General features: G+C 39.8%; 1 protein-coding gene and 1 long non-coding RNA gene across 8 annotated transcripts in view; one reads left to right on the top strand and one right to left on the bottom strand.

Annotated features, from left to right (window-relative positions):
- Positions 1 to 4,924, top strand: part of LOC140497704 (uncharacterized) — a 29,494-nt gene extending 24,570 nt beyond the window's left edge. The window contains exon 4 of one of the 2 annotated variants that reach the window (XR_011964824.1): positions 4,730 to 4,924. This is a non-coding gene — a long non-coding RNA (uncharacterized lncRNA). The remainder of the gene's footprint in view (positions 1 to 4,729) is intronic. The other variant, XR_011964826.1, reaches the window with a different exon arrangement.
- Positions 4,925 to 9,767: 4,843 nt separating this feature from the next.
- The window catches only part of SCN11A (sodium voltage-gated channel alpha subunit 11), a 229,891-nt gene continuing 218,310 nt past the window's right edge, over positions 9,768 to 21,348 (bottom strand). For all 6 annotated transcript variants that reach the window (XM_072598947.1, XM_072598948.1, XM_072598944.1 and 3 more), the window contains 2 exons: positions 16,207 to 16,486; positions 9,768 to 11,461 (listed from right to left, as the gene is read on the bottom strand). In XM_072598947.1, coding sequence (XP_072455048.1) covers positions 10,365 to 11,461; positions 16,207 to 16,486 — 1,377 coding nt within the window. In that variant the 3' untranslated portion in view covers positions 9,768 to 10,364. The remainder of the gene's footprint in view (positions 11,462 to 16,206; positions 16,487 to 21,348) is intronic.

Here is a 21,348-nt window from a genome sequence, read left to right on the forward strand (position 1 = left end):
GGTATGGACCAACACCTCACGTCATTTGCCAAGATGAGGTCAAAATGGATATAAAGATAGATTTTATAAAAAAATTGGAAGAACATAGAACATATCATACTTTGGACAAAAAATTTGTGAATTAACAAGAGATAGAGAGCAAAATTAGGTGCAAAATGGATAATTTTATTGATTAAATAAAGAGTTTTTATACACATAAAACAAGTATAGTCAAGATTAGAAGGAAAGCTTAAAATTAGGGTGGAAATACTTATAGGAAGTTCATCAGATAGAGACCTCATACCATGCTCAATGAGTTATTAAACAACCTATATCCTTTGACCCCCCAATACCACTATTGAGTCTGTTTCCAAAGATCATTAGGTAAAAAGAAAACAAAACCAGATGCTCTAAAATGTTTATGGCAGCTCTCTTTGTGATGACAAACTACTGGAAATTTCAGGGATGTCCAACAATTGGGGAAGGGTGAACAAGTTGTGCTACGATTGTGATGGAATGTTACTGTGCTATGAGAAATGACGAATTCAATGATTTTAGAAAAACATGACAAGATTTGCGCAACATAGTGAAGAGTGAAAAGAGCAAAACCAAGAGAATACTGCGTACAATAACAGCAATATTGTTTTAAGAACGACTTTGAGTAAGTAAGCCCTCCCCGGCTGCATCCCCCAGATGTGCCATACAAGGTCTTATAGGGAGTGCGTTTTAGGGGGTCCTGCAGGGTCCTGCAGATGCCTCTTCTCTATATATTTTACTTCGTGGTCTTATCAGCTCCCATGGAATCAATATGCCGATGATTCTCAAATTTACTTATTCAGCCCCAAACTCTCTGCTGACCGCCCAGCCTCTATTCCCAGCTGTCTACCTCAAACTGGATGTCCAGTGGATATCTTAAACTCAGCTTGCCCAGAATTGAACTCACTATTGTTTCCCCTAAACTGTGGGTGGAGAACCTGTGACCTCTAGGTGATCTTTTGACTGAATTTAAACTTCTCAGAACAAATCCCCTTCATAAAAGGATTTGTTCTGTACAACTTGGACTCAGTCAAAGGGCCACACTTGAGGACCTAAAGGACCATATGTGGCCTCAAGTTCACCTGCCCTAAACCCTTCTCCTCCTCCTACCTTATTGATTATTGTACAGGGCACTACCCTCCTCCTAGTAGCTCATAACCTTGAGGTCATCCTCATTCTCTCACCCCCCCACATCCAATATGGTGCCAAGGTTTGTGAATTTCAATTTCACCACTGTAACATATCTCAAACACATCCCCTTCTCTCCTCTGACACTGCTCTCACCCTGGTGCAGGCCCCCATCTCCTCATGCCTGAAGTATTGCAATAGCTGCTGATGGGTAGGCCTCACTCCAGGCTCTCCCCACTCCAATTCATCCATTCCCTTACTCAACAAACTCCAATGACTACCTGTTGCTTCCAGGATCAAATCCAAAATGCTCTATTTGGCCTTCAAAGTCCTTCATTAACCTAGCCCCCTTCTACCTGTTCAGGCTTCTTATACCTAATCCTCAGTGTGTACTCTCTGATCCAGGGACACCAGGTTCCTTGCTTTTCTATGAACAAGACCTTCCATCTTTCAGCAGCAGACATTCCCCCATGTCTCCCATGGAATGCTCTCCCTCTTCTCTTACTACTGACTTCCCTGGCTTCCTTTAAAGGTCCAATTGGAGTCCCATTTTCTTCAGGATGCCTCTTATTTCTGGCGCCTTCCCTCTGTTCATTATTTTCCATGGATCCTGTATATAGCTCATTTGTATATATCTGCTGCCTTCCTCATTAGATGGTAGGCTCCCTGAGGGCAGAGTTTGTCGTATTCTCAGCACCTAGCACGGGGCCTGGCACCTTTAATAAGGATGTGCTTTAGACAAGGTGCTTAAAAAATGCTTATTGACTAACTGACCGATTGCAGGTCTTCTGGCTCTACCCTCACTTAGAACAAGTGCAATTCAGCCTGGGCATACACCAGCAGGAATTCGAAGGAGGAGACTGAGTGCCAGGAAAAGCTGTGGCTTTAACCTGGGCAGGGCTGCCACCTAGTGGGGGAATCTGTCAGGCTCCTTCAAAAGTGGTTCCTGCCTTGCTACTCTTCTGCCACCAGGTGGCATTGGTATCAAAAGACCCGACCTTCACATCACCTGTTTGTTTCAGGATCCCTCAAGTCTGGCCTGTGCCGAGGGCCTCTGGATGGTCGGGTCCCCACCCCTACCCTGGCCTCTTTACTCTCCCTTTACCCTTCCTCTGTTAAGTCACTATCTGAAGCAGGATTGAAACACATCCTGTGGAGTTCTTATCCCAGCTCCCACTTCCACTGAGAAGCTGACACTCCAGGGAAATGGCTAGCCACACCCCCTCCAAGGGTGCAAAGGGGGTAGTGTCACTTTTCCTAGTGCTCTCTGCTTAAACCCCCATTCCTGTGCTTTCTCCCCACTATAACCAGCCTATAATAGTTACTATCTCCCTTCTAGGGAGATATTTGTCCTATCTCTCCTCGAAACTAGGTGGTGCAGCAGATAGAGCACTCAGCCTGGAATCAGGAAAACTCATCTTCTTGAGTTCAAATCTAGCCTCAGACACTTCCTAGCTGTGTGACCCTAGGCAAGTCATTTATCCCTGTTTGTCTCAGTTTCCTCATCTGTAAAAAGAGCTGGAGAAGGAAATGGCGAACCAATCTAGTATCTTTGCCAAGAAAACCCCAAAATGGGCCATGAAGGGTCAGACACAACTGAAACAACTCAGTCTCCCTAATATAACAATACTATTTCACTTGAAAATTTGCAAATTGCCTTATAGGCATTATCTCATTCAACCCTCACGACAGGCTCTTGAAGTGAGGGTGATTATTATCTCCGTTTTACTGATGGGGAAACTGAAGGAAACAGAGGGTGAGTCCTCAAGGTTATAAGAGCTAGTAAATGTCTGAGGTGAGATTATAACTCAGGTCTTCCTGCCTGAAGACCCTTTGCTCTATCCATTTATACCATCCACTGCTGAAGGGGACTGCAAGCATGGGTCACAGTTTGGCTTCAATGTGTACATAGGGAGGAGTGATTTATTATTCTGGAGAGATAGCTTAGAGTAGGAATGGGGGGATTGACAAGTGCTTGTTTTATTCTAGAGGCAAGAGGGAGCTAAGGAAGAACAGCATGGTCAAGTGACAGGGTTGAAACTGTGCTTTGCTTATGCATTAAGAAAAAAATAAGAACTTTCTTTCCCTCCTTCCCTCTCTCTTTTCCTTCCTCCCTCTCTTTTTTCTTCTCTCCCTCCCTCGCTTTCTCCCTCCTCCCTCCTTCCCTTCTTTCCTTCCTTCCTTTCTTCCTTCTTTGCTTCCCCTCCTTCCTTCTATCTTCCTTTCACTGAAGGCCAGAAGAGGAACCACAGAAAAGATGATAAAAATGCAAAAGTGAGATGTGGTGGAACTACTCAAGGTCACTCATTTTATTTCCCTTTTCTTTGCATTTTTTCTAACAGAAGGGAATAATTTTCAGAGAAGAAAGAATGTAACAAAAAAGGGTTGATAGGGACTAGCAATCTAAGTAAGACATGATGAAATGATAAGGGGGCATCGAGCTGCCCATGATAAACAAACGTCACTTGGCAAGAATGAATTGCATTCTCAAGTGTCCTACTCTGGTGTGATGTAGTGCAAAGAGCTGGATTGGGAACCAAAGGACCCAACTCTGATACTGACTCCCTGAGTAATCTTGGCACATCTTTTCCTCTCACTGCACTCTCAGTTTGCTCATCTGTAAAATGAGACCATTTGATTCAATGATCTTTAAATCTCTCCCACCTCTAAATCTAAGATCCCCTGAAAGAATTTGCAGGGGTACTTGACCCTAGAAGAGACATAAAGAAGGTACCATCAGACTGACTGACCAAATGAATTAATGAACGGAACATCTATTAAGTGCTTACTCAATGTAAAGTATTGTGCTGAACTGAGGCTACCAATAGAAAAGGTAGTCCCAATGCACATTCTAATGAGCAAGAAAACACACATAGAAAGTTTCTGTTGCAGGTCAGATGGAAAGGTCCCATGGTCCTTAGGGGCAGCAGCAAAGCAGATGGCCAGGCTTCTTCTTTAATGCCATCCCCACTGATATAAACCTTTCAGTTTTGATGTTGAGACATTTTCCAGTGCTGAGGGTTTCATGGCAAGAACTTTCCTTTCTGGGTTTCCAATAGCTGTGGCTGTAGCCCCTGTAGAAGCATGTCCAAGTTGCATCTCCACAGCGGCAGCTTCCCAGGATGATGGCTGAGGACAGTGTACTGGAAGCACTGCTCTTCTCAAGGCTCTTGGATTCAGGATTCCTAGAGCGTCTCCATCAGGATCTGAGGGGAGAAGGTAGTCATCAAGATGGTGGCGGTGGTGGTGGTGGTCTGACTTGAGTGGCACATACTACCTCATGTCTCTCCCTAGACTGGAGATGTAGGAAATATATACATTTTCAAAAAGAATGAACAGGATAGGAGTTGGATCTTAATTATTTGGTCAGGAAAAACCTAGAACAGACTTTTCCAAGGGATAGTCTGTGAGTATTTACGAAAAGAAGCAATGATCACTATGAGACGTAACTGGTTCATGAAGTACCATTATGAATACCAACATTCTTTCCTTTTTGGCAGAGTTAGAAAATCAAGGAATATCATATGCAGGGTGTGTCTGAATTTCAACAAGATACTTGACAAAATCATTTATGATCTCTCTATAGATAACATGGACAAGATGATCAGTTCAGTTCTGTTGATTCAGAATTGGTTGAACTACCAGACCCAAGAAATAATGACTTCATCGTTTGTTACCATAGTAAAGAGAGGTACCACAAAACCTGTTTTGGTCATCATCACTATTGAAATTGTGTGTGACATAATGAATGAGATAAGTAATATGTTAATAATAGATCCAGAATCTCAAAAAATCTTGATAAACTTTACCATGATGAAATCTATTAGAGATAAATCACATTTACTAGTTCTGTGCTCATACATAAGTCTCTTAATCACTCTGAGCTTAGATTTCCTTATCTGTAAAATGGGGATAATAATATATTACCTAATAGGATTGTTTTGAGATAAGTGCTTTAATATTATATGTAAATTCAAGTTATCATTCCACATTTAAACAATTGTATAAATCTTTTCAAAAGTAGACTCAATTCCTGCCTTTGGGTTAAAAAAAGAACACAGCCAGATGGGGAAATACAACATGTGGGAGATGTGGGTAAAAAGTTGATTTCAAAAACACCTGGGGATTAGAGAGAAGTGCAACCTCAAAATGAGTGAAAAGAAAGATGTAGCAACCAACCATCTAATATGATCTCAGGCTATATGGAAGTTCCCTATAAAAGACAAGGGAGATAATAATCCTCTTGTATCCTCCATTGTAGTCACACCATAGCTGATGTACCCCATTCTGGGTGCTATATTCTAGTACTAGTGGCTATCTGATGAGAAGGAGGAGCTGATATACCCTGCCACCTCTTGTGATGTGCCCATGGGATGCTTGGCCTGTGCCCAGGCCACTTCTTGTGACACATACACTTTAGATTCTTGATAAAAGGCATATATAGCCATAGGTTTCTGGTTAGTTCTCAGGTGCCACCTCCACCTGCTTTTTCCATCTGAACAGTAAAAGCCGTCAATTCAAGGAGGTCAAATTAGAAACCATTGTATCGGTCCAGGAGAGAGGTGAAGAGAACTTGAACTGAGGTGGTCACTGTGTTGAGTAAGAAGAAAGGGTGGAAGCAAGGTAGACCAGAAGAACACAAGAGATCTGGATCTCTTTGATTCTTGTCCCAATTAACTTTATGTTACTAAAAGAGGGAACTAAGTGGTCTTCCATGTAGCCAGGCAGCACTATTAATGCTTGCTCATAAAATGTGTGCCTTCCATTCAATTACACATGTACATTGATACATGTCTTCATTATTGCACATTTTGATTACACTCGTTTCATTATTTTGTTATTCATATTTATTTGCTTAGGGGTGCACATCATGCATGTAGATTTAGTTGTCTCTTAGCTATATGTGTAGCTTGGCTAATACTCCTTTTCTATACATTGATAGCCATCTACATTATTACGCATTATTTTGCTTTGTTTAGCTGTTATACTTATTTGCTTGTGTTCTATGGTTATGCATGTAATGCTACAATATATTCATTTAAAATATGTCTTGCATGTAATGTCTCTCTGCAGTCATTGAAGCAATCTCTCAAGTGACACTGGACATTGTGCTCTATCAAATGAATGTATTGCTGATATATATTGGCTGTGAGATCTTGAGATGATTACCTGAAACCCAGGGTTAATAATTCTTGTCTTGTTCAATGTGGATGTTTATTTGGATGCTCACATTGTATGTTTGCATATTTCCAGTATACCATAACTGATTTTACAAGGGACTAAAAACTAATGACTCCAGTATCTTGACCATACTTTTGGCAGGCATCATCAAGGATATCATGACATTGGAGACATGATTGTGGGTTTGGACAGATATTTCTTTTCACCTTCTTCACTGACCGATTTCCACTTTGGGATTTGCATCTTCCCACCTTTGGATTTGTGGAAGTAAAAATCAGGATGAATGGCAGGAGCTGAGGAGGTAGAAGCTAAGAAATTGCTTCTATGAAAAACTTATTAGATGAGGCCCGCAACAAAAGTCTCATATGTGCATAGCTTGAATGCCACTACCAGGGTTTCCCTGATACCCTGTCAACAATGTTTACTTTTGGTATTCCTCCTTCCCTTCTCCCTTGGCATTCCCAGGTGCCCATCAAAGAAGTCTTCCCTTCATAGTGCAAGGCTCTCATTCTGTTCTCCACCTCTGTGAATATCATGAATAATATGGTGTGCTTTACAGTTTTATAAAAGGACAGAATTGGGGGAAAATACACCTATTCCATTTGACCTTCACACTAGCCCCAGGAGAGGACAAGGAGTCATCTCTTCATTTTACAGATGAAGTAATAGAGTCCCAGAAAAGGTCAAGATCACAGAGTGAGGTAGCCATGTTCTAGGACTAGAATCCAGGGTTCCTGATTTCTGTATACCATGCTGCCTCTACAGCGTGTGCTGTCTTTGTTCTACTCATCCTTCTGTTCTGGGGTCCTCTGGTTATTCTAAGGACTTCATTAGTGTGGGTAATCTGTCTACTCACGAACATCACAACTTAATCTGTGTAATTCTTGCGTGGGTCTTTCCAAAAATGCCCCACAATACTCCAAAATGCCGGAAAGTTTTTATCTTTTCTTTTACTAACATAGACTGCCCATCTTTTGTCTCCCACACAATTGACTTGAGACACTTCCATTTTTGGTCATTGATTAGTTCAACAAACATTGTTTGACTCTTTACAAATACATCAGACACTGGGGATACAAAAAGGAAAAAAATAACCATGTTTGACCTCAAGAAACTTGTATTCTACTGGTTGTTTCATTTACAAGAAGACTATCAATGGGTTCAATTCCTCTGATCATTGATCAACTTGGTAGTCATGGACAAAGATCCCAGTTAACCAATAGTTAAATTGTTGTTTGTCACTATTCTCAGAACTGTGTCATCACCCTCTGACTTCTTTTCTTCTGTTTTGTCAATATGGAAGGAGCAGGGATGGCAGAGGACCTTGCAATCCTCATGTTTTCTTCCATGGGTCACTTGGTAACCAGTCAGCTGGTAAGAACACTTTCCATATTTCCCTAGGATGGTCTTCAAGTGAGATAATTGCAGTTCATTTCAAGGTTTATACTTGAATTCTTTCTAATTTGTTAGAATCTCCCCAAAGTTGGAGCTCCCTTGGAATAGCCTTCAAAAGCCCCAGCGTACCTTACTGTTATAAAAAAAAAAAAAAGGCATAGGACTATGGGTTTTAATATCTTCATATTGGACATGTGTGAACCTGGTTAAGTCACTTAACCTCTGTTTGCCTCAGTTTCCTCATGGGTTGAATGGGGCTAATAATAGCACCCACCCCCCCAGAGTTCTTGTGAGAGTCAAATGAAATGCTTGTCAAGTACTTAATACAGTTCCTGGCACATCATTGATGTTTAATTAATGATTATTTCCTTCCTTCCTTTCCTCGTTGTATCTATGTTTTAAATAAATATAACTAATGGAAATACCACTAGATTAGACCTTGTAGAGACAATGGGCCACTTTTGTTGACTAACAGTGGCAACTCCCAGCTAGAAGACCAATAGCCTCTTGTTAGACTGAGTTTTGTATTGCTTAGTCATAGGTTTCCACTAAAAATATCAAAATGTTACAATTTATTTTGGGGCTACAGTGATCTAAAAAAATCATTTCTGGTGATGTAATTTCTCAAGTCATTTGATAAATGGGGCATTTTGCTTTTTGCATGACCTTCGGCTACTCTTGAATGGTTTGGAGAATATTTGCCCTTTCTCCCTGACTCAGGAGCTCCTTGAGTGTGAAACCATTCTTGCCAGATGTTGGCTACAGCGTCACACACACCTCATTTTGTTGGCAAGGAAGCTTGGAGAAGAGCTCCCACTTCTGGGGACACATCCTCACACAAGTTATAGAAGATAGGGATTTTCCCTTCCAAAGCAGTTACTCCATTTCCCTTATTTTATTCATATAGTTCCTTTACCTTTCCTACGTGAGACTTTGAAGACAAGTGTAACCCAGGATGGTGAATGATAGGAGTGAAGGAAGAAGTTAAAAGTAAGGGGCAGATTTGAAAGGAATGAATTGGAATACAAGTAGTGAAAGTGGGAAATTGCAGCTTGATTGCAAGAGCCAATGTTTTTTATTTCTGTGTGATGGGACTGAGAGAGCAAAGCAGAAACATCTTTGGATTTGCCTGGGACTCAGTCCTAAGGCATAAAGTGAATGTACACCTCATTTAGGGCTGAGGATCTAAAAGCAAAATTGTGCCCATCTGAAAGTGAAGCCACCCTGGAGGCAGACCTGCTCTGCCATCACATTTGCAGGAGGAAAAGAAAATACCCCAAGATTCTACATCACATCAACAAATGCTGATCTGCCTTCAGAAGTTTTGCCTTTAATGAAAGCCTCACCTTGCTAGAAACAACAAAGGAAGGAGAACTTCCTGGCTTTGGGACTGTCTGCCATGGGGAGATCAATGTCAAGATGGATAAAAAATGGATACCTGGGGAAGTGAGTGCTGGGTGCCTGGGTATTGACCAGCTTTAGTTCATTTCCACAATTAAAACCTGTATGCAAGCAAGTCTTTGTAAGTACCTTCAAAGAAATATGGAGGGTAAAAGGGCAAAGTGAAGGGCTTGTAGAATGGAGGCCTAGGGCTGCAACCTAGCAAGGTGAGAGTCCTTGATTGGCAGGGTCTTGACTACTGAATAGGACTGGGCACAGACCATGGCACATAATTAGACTGGTTACTCTCATTCTTTAAGACCATGGTTTCTTGTAGTATATATATCAATCCTCTCCATGCTTTATTGGTCCTCATATGTTGATGTATTCCATTGATTGCTCCCATTGATAAACTTGTATGAATTTTGCTAGGTTATCTACAGATCACAAACAGACAGCCTGTCCACCAGAGGTGAGGCTTTTCCAGCTCTGTAGGATCTACCGATGGCTGAGCTCTATCAGTGTATCCTTAAGAACCAAAAGACACCTCCACATCATGACGACGTCTGGACCTTTGGGTTAAGAAAAGCACTAAATTCTAAGCTACCATGTAATATTCCTAATCAAATGAGAAGACAAGAAAGTAAGACAAAGAGTGCCATCAAAAATTAATATCATCCAAATATATCAAGAATTAACATTTAATTTTTCAAGTGTTCATGACAAAGTCAATAAATATTTTTGTAGGTAACATACACACTGGTAATTAATATATATTTTCAATGTTTTAAACAAGCTAAATTTCTTTTATGACAACACAAAGCATCTGTAATTCACCAGCATTTCCTGGTTAGCATGCAAGGTCATTGTATATGAGTATTCTTAGGAGCAATGTGCTATATCAGGGTGCCACATCGCATCTGTGGGTGGAGAAATGACATTTAAATATAATTCAGACATTAATGGGTCTTCTCTAGCCCTTTATGAATTTTCTTTTGTGCATTAATACAGTATCTGATTTTTAAAGAGGAAACTTTGATGTATATCATTGTAATATGAGAATGCTTAAGTCATATTTTAAAGTCTTCCTTGTATATTTAAATAAACAAATATCTACATTTCATAATTAAAAAAACTTAAAATTCAGCTATCAATTGGATACTCCTCAAGCCACTGACTCCACCCTATGCTTCCATCATAGTATAAAGGCAAAACGTTGTAAGGATATAGCTTCTGATCAGTCTGTTGACTGATCTCAATCAACGTCAGTCAAAGTGTACTTTGCCATCAGGTACTTCTAAGTTACCAATGGCTCCATTGCAAACCATCTGATTTGGTAAAGAAGATGTTTTCTTGGCATTACTTTTCCTCAAGTACAGTCGATAGGCCTTCTGGATGACAGCAGCACATCTTTCTTCTTCCATGCGTTTTGTGGTGGTCACAATTGGTTCATATAATTTCTTGTTAGGATTAGCCTCCATGAATTTCTCTTCCATCTGGCTTTTAAGGCAATCTATACCTTCTGAGTCCCCCAGCACTCTTGTGGTAAAAGCAAACAGTATATCCATGCAGTGGAGTCGATTGCCACTGACCATGGGCAGATTCATCAATAGAAGTTGATTTCTGTTTGGCTTGGCCACACGTAAGGGATCTGGCAAAGCATCGGCAAAGTCTGAGAGTGCTGAGTATTCAATGAATTGTGTTGCTTTGGGATCAAATTTTTCCCAAGTTTCATAGAATATTTCAAAGTCATCCTCACTTAAGGGATCCTCGCTCTCCTCGGTGGCTGTGTTGAAATTTTCTAAAATCACAGCAATATACATGTTTACAACAATTAGAAAAGAGATAATGATGTAACTGACAAAGAATGTAATTGCCATGACAGGGCTCACACAGTCTCTATCTGGTTTGAAGTCATTTCTGGGACAAGATGAGCTTTCTGAGTGACAAGATAAATTTTCAGAACTACAAGAATTCTCTGCCTTACAAGATGAATTTCTTGAACTCAACATAGGACTTAAGAGAGCATCCCAGCCGGCTGATGTAGTGATTTGGAAGAGACAGAGCATGCTGCTGCCAAAGGTTCGAAAGTTGAACATGTCGTCAATCCCTGCCTCAAATTTCACATGGGAAAAATTAGTCATACCAATAATGGCATAGATAAACATAACCAGAAGGAGCAGAAGTCCAATGTTGAATAAGGAAGGAAGGGACATCATCAGCGCAAAAAGAAGAGTTCTGATTCCTTTAGCGGCTCGAACAAGCCTGAGTATTCGGCCGATCCGAACCAAGCGGATGACTCTTAAGAGCACGGGAGGGAATGGAATTTTCTTACTCGATTCCAGTAGGGAAACCAAAAAGCCTTTAGGAAAACAATAAAGTAATTAAATTTTCAGAAAACATTCTGAATTCATGAAAACATATGCTAGCTACAAATTGTATTGGTTACTTTCATGTGATGAGGAGAGTGTTGGTCCCTTTACCTAAAAGGCATTTTGAAGAAGTGAAACTATCCACAATTTGAAAGGTAGAATCTGAATTAAAAAGGTTTATTTCCCAATGTCCTTAAATATTAACAATTTTGGTTTGTGTTTTTGTGTCCCTAAGAAATGGGGACTTTCTCCAAATGGTGGATACAATTTGAGAGCTAGGAAGCAGGTGACTACTTATTAGCTCGGCTTTGAGTGGCCTCTTAAGGGCAGGGTTGTAATTTCATTGCCTTCTCAAGGATCCTTAGGTTCTATGATGAACCTTAGGGATGAGAGCATGAGAGGAAATACAAAGAGTGAATTCCATTAGAAAAAAGTTCCTTGTATCTTTTGGTGACACAGTCCAGGGATCATAGATTTTCTTCTGATTTGGATTCTTATTCTGACTTTTTCAGTCAGTCAAGAGACATTTACTTAGTGTCTTCATGCACCAGGTATTGTGCTAAGCAAAAGACAGTCCTTGCCCTTGAGGAGCTCGGTTCATTCTAATGAGACAACATATAAATAATTATGGAGAAACATTTGGTGTTCAAGATAAATTAGAAATAATCAATAGAGAGAAGGCATTAGCATTAAGAAAAATTGGGAAAGACTTCCAATAGTTGATGGGATTTGAGTGGAGATCCTAAGGAAGCTAAGGAAGGAAGGAGGCAGAGATGGAGGAGAGGGTTCCAGGCATGGAGGACAGCCAGAGAAAATGTCTGGAGCCCAAGGTGGAGTGTTTGGTTCATGGAATGTCAAAGAGGCCAATGTCACTGAATCAAAGAGTAAGGCATAAGAAGCCTATAAAGTTGGGAGGGGACTAGATTACGTAGGACTCTGAATACTAAGCACCAATTTACATTTGATGCTGGAGGCAAAAGGGAGTAATTGGAGTTTAGTGTGTAGGATGGGGTGACATGGTTGGACCTGCACTTTAGGAAAATCACCATGGTGGCTGGATTGGAGTGGGGAGAAACTCAAGATAGGCAAACCACAAGGAGCCTATTGCAATAGTCCAGGCATGAGGTGATAAGGATCTGTTTCAGTGGGACAACAGTGTCAGAGGGGGAAAAGAGCATATTTGAGAGGTGCTGCAGAGGCAAAATTGTCAGGAAATGATATTTGATTGAATATGGAGGTGGGGGAGTGAGGTGGCAAGAATGGCACCTTCTCCAAAAATATGTAGGCGTAGTAAAAAAAAAAAACAAAAACAAACCAGGACTCAAATCTTAGATTTGCTCCTAGCTTTGTGACTTAGGCACAGAACCATGATCAAACAACTAGATAATGACCAAACCACTAAGAGCTGCATGATTACGGCATTTATCCTTTCAGCCTGAATGTCCTCCTTTGTGGAATTGGGATAAAAGGATTTGTCCTATTTCACGGGGGTGCTATGGGAACACTAAAGCCAATGTTCATGTGAGTCCATATTCATATTAATAATAAATAATAATGATAATAGCTCAGGATATTTGATGGTTCTTTTATGAATTCACTATTACCCAACATAAGTATGATGGGGACAAAAGGGGAAGCTCCTCCGATCTGAGGACCCAGGGTCATTTCTGGTGTCCCAGTTCAGTGCTGAAGGCTTTGGTCCTTTGGGGGGACACAGCAAACCCTAAGTGACCTTTAGTCCCCTCATAGACTCAAAGAAAAGACATCTGTTTTTTCTCTTTTCCTTCCTCTCTCTGGTACTTTCATCTATGGGGAATGGGAAAGTTCACGGGATCACTCAGAATTTACTGCCTTATCCCATAGCACCAAACCCCAGAATCTGAGCCAGAACACAGGGCCCATCAGAAGTATGCAAGGTTCTCACAGAGGGAGGGAAGATTTCTCTCATTATACAAGAAAAGAAATATTTGTGTGATTAAGGGATTATTAGCAACATAAATGTGAAGTTCCCAACTTAAACTTGTGAGAATCAGGATGAACAAAACAATGAAGGCCGCTAAGTGTAAGAAGTTCAGAATGGGTAAGGCTTGGACTTTAATGAGCAGATAGAGATTAGGAGAAAGCTCATAGAAGGTCTGTTCCAGTCGTGTCAGGGGCAACCATCTTAAAGAATCCTAAATGTCTCTATTGCATTTGGGAAGGCAGGAAGAGCCCACACATGGATGCTTTCTTGCCCCTTGGCCAGCTTGGCTTCCTCATTTGGAAGGTAACTGTGACTTTGAAACCCAACACTCCACAGTGTGTGTTTATCCCTGTCCTTGCTCAGAATCTTGTTTTTGTTGTTGTTTCATTTTATTTGAAGATCAGTTGTTGCTATGTCTTTATCACGTGACTATAGTGTCTCAGATCAAAAGCTCCTAGCTGGTGGGAAGATCCATGTCTGTTGACCCTGACCTGGATTTTTTTTATATTATGTCCTCTCCCCTGCCCCAGTTCCACCCAGGTGTAAGTAAATTTTCTCACCTTGGTCTCACATAGTACTTTGGATCTTTCTGATTGACATTGGTTATTTGAAACCTTCTCCCACTAGTTGGACAATTCCTCAAGCCTCCAAAACCAAGATTACATATGACCTTGTCTTCTATTTTACTGGGAAGATTAGGGTTATCGAGTTTGAGACGTCTCTGCTTCATTCAAATCCTGGATCTTGTAGGATTGTTTGACCTTTAGCAAGTCACATGTAAAATGAGGAAGGTGGAATTTCCAGCTCCAAATCTATGATTCAAACTACTTAGCCTGGCATTCACACTCCTCCACAACCTCACTCCTCTCTATACCTTTTCCTGAAACTCACCTGGAAGGTCTCCTATGTTCAAGGCCAAAGGGATGACTCACCCACCACCTCTTCTTTGGTTTGGTCCCCTTGCATCTCAGTAGCTTTCATCTTTCTGCTTTCTATGTATAGGTAGACTGAACTACCTCTCTTTTCACTTTCTAAAATAGCATTTTCTCTATAAAGCTTTCCCTGATGATCCCTAACTGAAAATCAAGTCTTTTTCATCTTCCTTCTAAGATTTCATCAATCACATTCAAAGCTATATTGCATCAATTTGAGGTACTAGAGTATGAAGGCAGAGAGATAGATGGCACAGGATATAGAAGATTGGCCTTAAAGTCAGGAATACCTGAGTTCAAACACTGTCTCTAACACCTTCTAGCTGTGTGACCTTGGACAAATCACTTAATCTCTGAGACAGTTTCCTCATATGCACATTGGGAGTGATAATGGTTCCTACCTCCAGGGTTGTCGTGAGGATCAATTGAGATAACATCTACAAAGTGTTTTGTAAACCTTAAATCTACAAATGCTAGCTATCATCACCATCATCACCACTGCATCATCATTAAAGATGATGCTGAGTCCTCAAACTTAGCAGCTGTGTCACCTGGAGGACAGTTATTCGACCTCTCTGAGCTTCAGTGACCTCATTGGTAAAACAAGGTTAATGATACTGCTGTCCTCAGCCCTAGATGGACCATGTTTGGAATCCTCTACTCCATTCTCTGTGACATTTTATGAAGAACATAAAATAGAGAATACGCAGAGAAGGAGAACTGGGATGGTAAGAGGCTTGGAGATCACGTTATAAGAATGCAAATTGAAGGAACAGAGAATGTTTGGATTGGAGAAGACTAAAGGGGGACCTGCTAGCAGTTAAGTCTTTAAAGATTTGAAGGGTTAACCTATTTTAAAAGAATTAGCTTTGTTCCAGTTGACCCCAAAATTCAAAATAAGAAATAATAGGTGGGAGGTGAAAGGAAACAAATTGAGATTTAATATATAAAACAAAAGTCCCTAGCAATGAGATTTGTCCTGAAGTAGAATGGATGGCCTGTGGAGGTGATGGGTTCTTCCTCACTAGAGAATCTTGAATGTTGACTAATTGAGCCCAGTCCACATTGTAGAGGGGTTCTCAGCTACATTTTGCTTCAATTGCTTATCTCTAAGGTTCCTGCCAATTCTTAGTTTCTGGGGTACTTGAGATACCACTTATAACTGGTGAAGAAAGCATTTTGTATTCCTAAAAGTGCTATACCTAGAGCAAGTATTATTGTTACTGATGCATGCCTTATCTCCTCTAGAAAAGCTTTCTCTCCCTCCTCAGATTTTCGTATATTTACTGATCCCTGTACTTGTTCTATCTCTGGTAGAATCACAACTCTTAAAGGATAGGGACTCTTTTATGTTTTGTCTTTGCATCCTTTGTACGTAGTAGAGTCCATGCTCATAACCCAGGTTCAATAACCACTTGTTGGATTGAGTTGTTGTGTATTAGTTATTTCTGTATGTGTCACCTTCCCCTACTGGACTTGAATTGTAAGGTCCATGTTGGTAAAGATTGGATCCTAGCTAAACTTTGCTCTTACCTAGGACCTACCCATCATAAAGTTTTGTGCACAGTAGGAACTTAATAAGTATTTACTGAATTGAAATTTTTCATTTCATTTTGCCAGCATGGACAAAACCAATTAGATAGAAATCTGATCATAACCTCTCCCAACTTTATAGCATCAAATGATATTTAAAAAGTCAGCCCAAGTTTTCAAAATGTCATGCAGATTGATGTTAAAATGATATTGGGAATGTATTGTTAATGAAACTGCAGTTAACTTCAGCACATTTCTCAAAGCCTCGCTAGAAGCATTATAACCCTCGGCTGCCATCTTTACTTACTAACAATGGAGAGCACCACCACCACACAATCAAATAAGTTCCAACCATTAGCAAAGTAGAATTGCCTCAAAGCAAAGATTTTCAAGAGACATTCAACCGTGAAGATGACAACAAAGATGGAGTTGAGGGTTTCTAGAAGTTCTGCCTTCTTCATATCGGGTTCTTCAGGAGAGTCTGTTTCTGCCATCATGACAATCATATTAAGGCAAATGAGAAATATGATGAAAATGTCAAAGGCCTGGCTTGTGACTACATCAAACACAAAAGCTTGGCATTTGTTCTGAGGAAAGAAGACAACAGAGAGGTCCATATAAGTTATAGGAATCTTATCACACAGGTAAAATAGATGAAGCACCCATTAGTTGTCTTTCCCCCAAACTACAGGATTCAAAGGAGAAAATGGTTTTGTCTTCTTAAAGGAAACTTTGGAAATATTTAGGTGGATCTACTATCTGGAAATTATGGGAAGTGCACGAAACTTGAGAAATGAAATCTGGTCATTTTTTGAGGTTCAACCATGATAGCCCCAATGTTATTCTGAGGTCTCATTTTACAATACGCAGTGATTCCAACAGGTTCAGTGGTATAGTTACCACCATTCAGCAGCATCTCTTTTATTGCTGTTAATGGACCTTACCCCCAACAACTATTGTGAAACAGACAGTTCCCTCTCACTAGAGTAAAGGTAGGTAATCCCCAAATACTCAGCATATATTCCCTATTCCTCTGTTACTGTTTCCGTTTTGTTTTTACCAGAAACCTAGTCAAACCAATGCCTTTAAATGCCTCTTCTTCCTGTTTCTTTTTATTGTACCAAATGACTGAACTAGATGTTCTATAGACATTTCAAATTCAGCATGCCCACAAAATGACCCATCTTTCCTTCCAGACTCCTCTCTCTATACCAGACTTGACTTTTTAAGCCAAAGGCACCATCAGTCCCTCCCATTTCTCAAGTTTGCAACCTTGTCATTACCCTTGACTCACACAACATATCTAGTCATCTGTAAACATCGCCATTTCTACCTCCACATTTTGTCTGCCATCTCTCCCCTTCTTTCTATCATAGTCCACGCCCTCATCATCTCTTTCCTGGACTATTACAATTACCTCTTAATTGGTCTCTTTTCCCCAAGTCCATCTCTGTTCCAATCTTTTCTCCATGCAACTGCTCAAATAATTTTCCTGAAGCACAAATCTGACCAGGTCATTCCTCCACTCAGTCAGGTTCAATGGATTTCTACTGCCTCTAAGATGAATATAAACCTCTTCATTTGGCTTTTAAAGCCTTTGACAACCTGGCCCCCAACCTTCCTTCCAGCCTCACTATACATTACCCCCTCTCCTATTCTCGATTGTCTAGTCAAACTAGCTTTGTGGTTATTGTTCACACATCTCCCATTTCAGCACAATTGCACTCAACATCCCCCATGCCTGGAACATAATCTCTCCTTACTGTTAGATGCCTCTGCTGAGGACCTCTCCTTCCACAGTGGTGGGGTAAACAGTTTGACTTCCCCTGTCATGTGAAAGCAAGACACCTTTGGATAGCCAGCCCTTGTTTCTATGAACTCCCCCAGAGAAGGAAGCAAGCAATGACTCCTGGATGCTATATTGTTTATAACGTGGTGAGGGCCCATCAGGTCCTGGCTCCAGCAAGCAAAGGATTGGGATGAGGTTTAGAATCGGGCCTCAGACACTTGCTAGCTGTGTGGCCCAGGACAAGTCACTTAACCTTTGTTTGCCTTAATCCATTGGAGAATAAAATGGCAAATTACTTCAGTATTTTTGCCAAGAAAACCCTATACAGGATCAAGAAGAGTTGGGCCTGTCTGAATAACTACACAAGCACAGGGATTTAAAAGTATCACTAACCACTGAACTGCTGCTAGGAATTATGCTTCACCTGCTTGACTGCTGCTTTGGCTTCTACCACAGCATCTTCTGCTACCCAGTGCATCTGGGATTCACGCGTGTGCATACCTTTATCACTGCCTTGTTGTCCTCCAGGCTGAACTTCCCTAAGTCCTTTATCTAATTCTTGTTTGACATAGGCCCTTGTCATCCTAGCTGCTTTCCTCTGAATGGTCTCCAGTTTATTCAGTGTCCCTCCAAAACCTAGAAGCCTGAAACTAGACCTCCAATTCTAACTCTACCAGACTTCTAACTTATCAAACCACTAACTCTAACCGTACCCTATGCTCATTAAGATCCCTGATCCTAATTTCTATAGCCAATCTCTTATTGCACCCCCTACAGGACCTCAAACCCCTAACCCTAACTATTGGATCTATAACACACTGGTCTGACCAGATGAAGGATACTACAGAAGATTATGGCTTAAACTAAGAAGTTGGATAAAAATTTTGAACCACTCACTTAGCTGGGATAGAAAAGACATAGGTTGAAAGAGAGGGAAAGTAAATAAATGAATATATAAGAAGAAAGATAAAGTATCAATTTAATAAAATTTGAGGAATTTACATGTCTAACCATCAAAATTTAAATGTGAATGGATTAAACAATCTAATTAGTGAAAGAGAGTGGCATAATGGGTAAGAAAAAACTCAACAATTTGCCACAAAAAGAATCTAAAAATAAAAATGTAAGTTGAAAATAAGAGGATGAAACAAAGTCAATTTTCACAAAAGGTGATTTGAAAAAAGGAGTTGCAACCATGATAACAGGCAATACAAACATAAATGCTGATAATTTCAAGAGAGTCACCAAAGAAGTCACTTAATGTTTAAATGTACTTCAGACACTGAAATAATATTAATACTAAAGACGTAAATACACAATGACATAAAATCAAAATTCACAAAGGTAAAGTTAACTGAATTGAAAAAAGATGTAGAGAGTAACACAATAACTATAAAAGACTTTAATGTTCCTTTCTCAAGGCTGGATAAATGTAAAAGAAAGAGGTTTTTTTAAAAAAGAAAATATATAACTGAGAGAAGTTTAGAGAAGTTAGATCTGAAATAATTTTGGTCTTCTGAAATGGAGTATTAAAGAAAATTCATATATCTTAGCACCACTCAATACATTTGCAAAAACTGACTGATGGAAGAAAAGTTCAAAAAGACAGCATTTTTGAGGAGAACTAAGGGAAAGTAATGTCACAAAAACCCCAAAAGGAAAGAGTATTTATTTAGGAGGATAGGGTGGGCAATAGTGCCAAATGCTTAAGAGCAGCCAAGAAGGATGAAGAATGAGATCATTCAAACAGACTTGGCAATTAAGATGTCATTGGTGACTTGAGATGTGAATCACCCTAGCCATGAATGTTTTGTGTGTGTGCTACCTTCCTGTGTGTGTCCTCTGGTCATGAACATTCATGATATTTATGTCTGCTCTCCCAGGGACTCCCTGGTTGAGTGGATAGTTTTTCTTTGAACTAATACACCCTCTGATTGATCTAATAAAAGAACTACATTGTTGGAGACCTCATGGATACTGTCCCCTAGACTGACTTAAAGCTGAGCTCACTTTCTGAAATCCCAAATGTGATGGAGGATCCTTGGTGTTACATTAATATTAAAAGTAATATTCCACCTGAAATTTGTTCAACAAATGTATGAATGGGTGATTAAAGAAATGAATGAGTTAAATGATAAAAGTAAATGCAAATAAGTCACAATTTAGGGCAACTTCTATAAAACAAGATCATAAATTTAATTCATCATCATTTCTTGAGTATCAGTCAATCAAGTGGCAAACATTTATTAAGTATCTATTCTGTGTCAGGCACTGTGCTAAGCACTGGGGATACAAAAAGAGGCAAAAGACAGTGTCTATAACTACCTGCTAAACCATCTTTGGAAAATAAATTGCTGCCTAGACCACTTAAGTTCAGCTTTAATGTTCAAAACATTTTATTTTAAAGATTATAAAGAAAAAAGAGATCATTATGAGAACAAAATACTTTTGAATTTATCTCTACCTGTAGTTTGAAATAGATTATCTTACATTACTGTTCCTTATCTACCCTCACGAATTAGCCCTTGAGATAACTATGGAGAGATAAATCAGAGAAAGAAAACTATAGATCAATATCTCTAATGAATACAATGCAAAAATGTTGAACAAATATTAGCATAACTTGAAGGAATATGCAGCAAAGAAAACTGAGAAGGAGCCGTTCAACAAGACAGGAAGAGGAACAAAAGAATTTGATGTCTTGAAAACCTAGAAAAGAGAGAGTATATAGGAGGAGAAAGTTACCAGCAGTGCCAAAGACTCTAGAGAGGTCAAGAAGGATGTGGATTGAATAAAGATCCTCAGAGTTGATAATTAAGAGATGACAGGTAATTTTGAAAAGAGTAGTTTTGCTTGAATCATGAGATCAGAAGCCAGACTGCAGAATGGTTAGAATTGAGTGACAGGAGAGGACATGGAGGCACTTAGTATAAATGGTATTAATTTAGGCACTGAAGATACAAATAAAAAGAATGAAACAATCCTGAGGAACTTATGCTCCATTGGAGTTGGCATGCACAAGTACATACAGCATAAATATAAGGAGAACAAGTATAAATACAAACTAGGTAAATATGAGATAGTTTTGGAGGGAGTACACTAGAAGCTGGAGTGAGATGGAAAGGCTTCATGTAGAAGGAAATGCTTCAACTGTTTCTTGAAAGAAGAGAGTGATTCTATGAGACACAGGTGAGGAGGGAGTATGTCCCAGGTATGAAGGAAGGCCAGATATACTGGGAAATGTCTAAAATATATGAGAACAAATCGCAACATATGAATAATCAAGGGATTCTCTATAAGAGAAAATCAAGGGATCAACAACCATACAAAAAGTGATTCAAATCACTCATGAAAAGAGAAATGCAAATTAAACTGACCCAGATTCTACTTCATACATATCAGATTAGCAAATATGACCAAAAGAGAAAATGGTCATTGTTGGAGGGGGTTGTGCAAAGTAGGCACACAGGTTATAAATTGGTCCAAACACAAATTGTGGTACAGGAAAATAATGGACAGCAGTTTGGTACTGAACCTCAAAAGTCACTAAATTGTTCATTCTCATTGACCCAGTGATAACATTTAGCCCCAAAGAAATCAGAAAAAGAAAGGAAGAATCCATATACATAAAAGCATTTATAGCAGCACTTTTCATTGTAG

Source organism: Notamacropus eugenii, chromosome 3 (genome assembly GCF_028372415.1).
Source record: "Notamacropus eugenii isolate mMacEug1 chromosome 3, mMacEug1.pri_v2, whole genome shotgun sequence".
NCBI classification, from domain to species: domain Eukaryota; kingdom Metazoa; phylum Chordata; class Mammalia; order Diprotodontia; family Macropodidae; genus Notamacropus; species Notamacropus eugenii.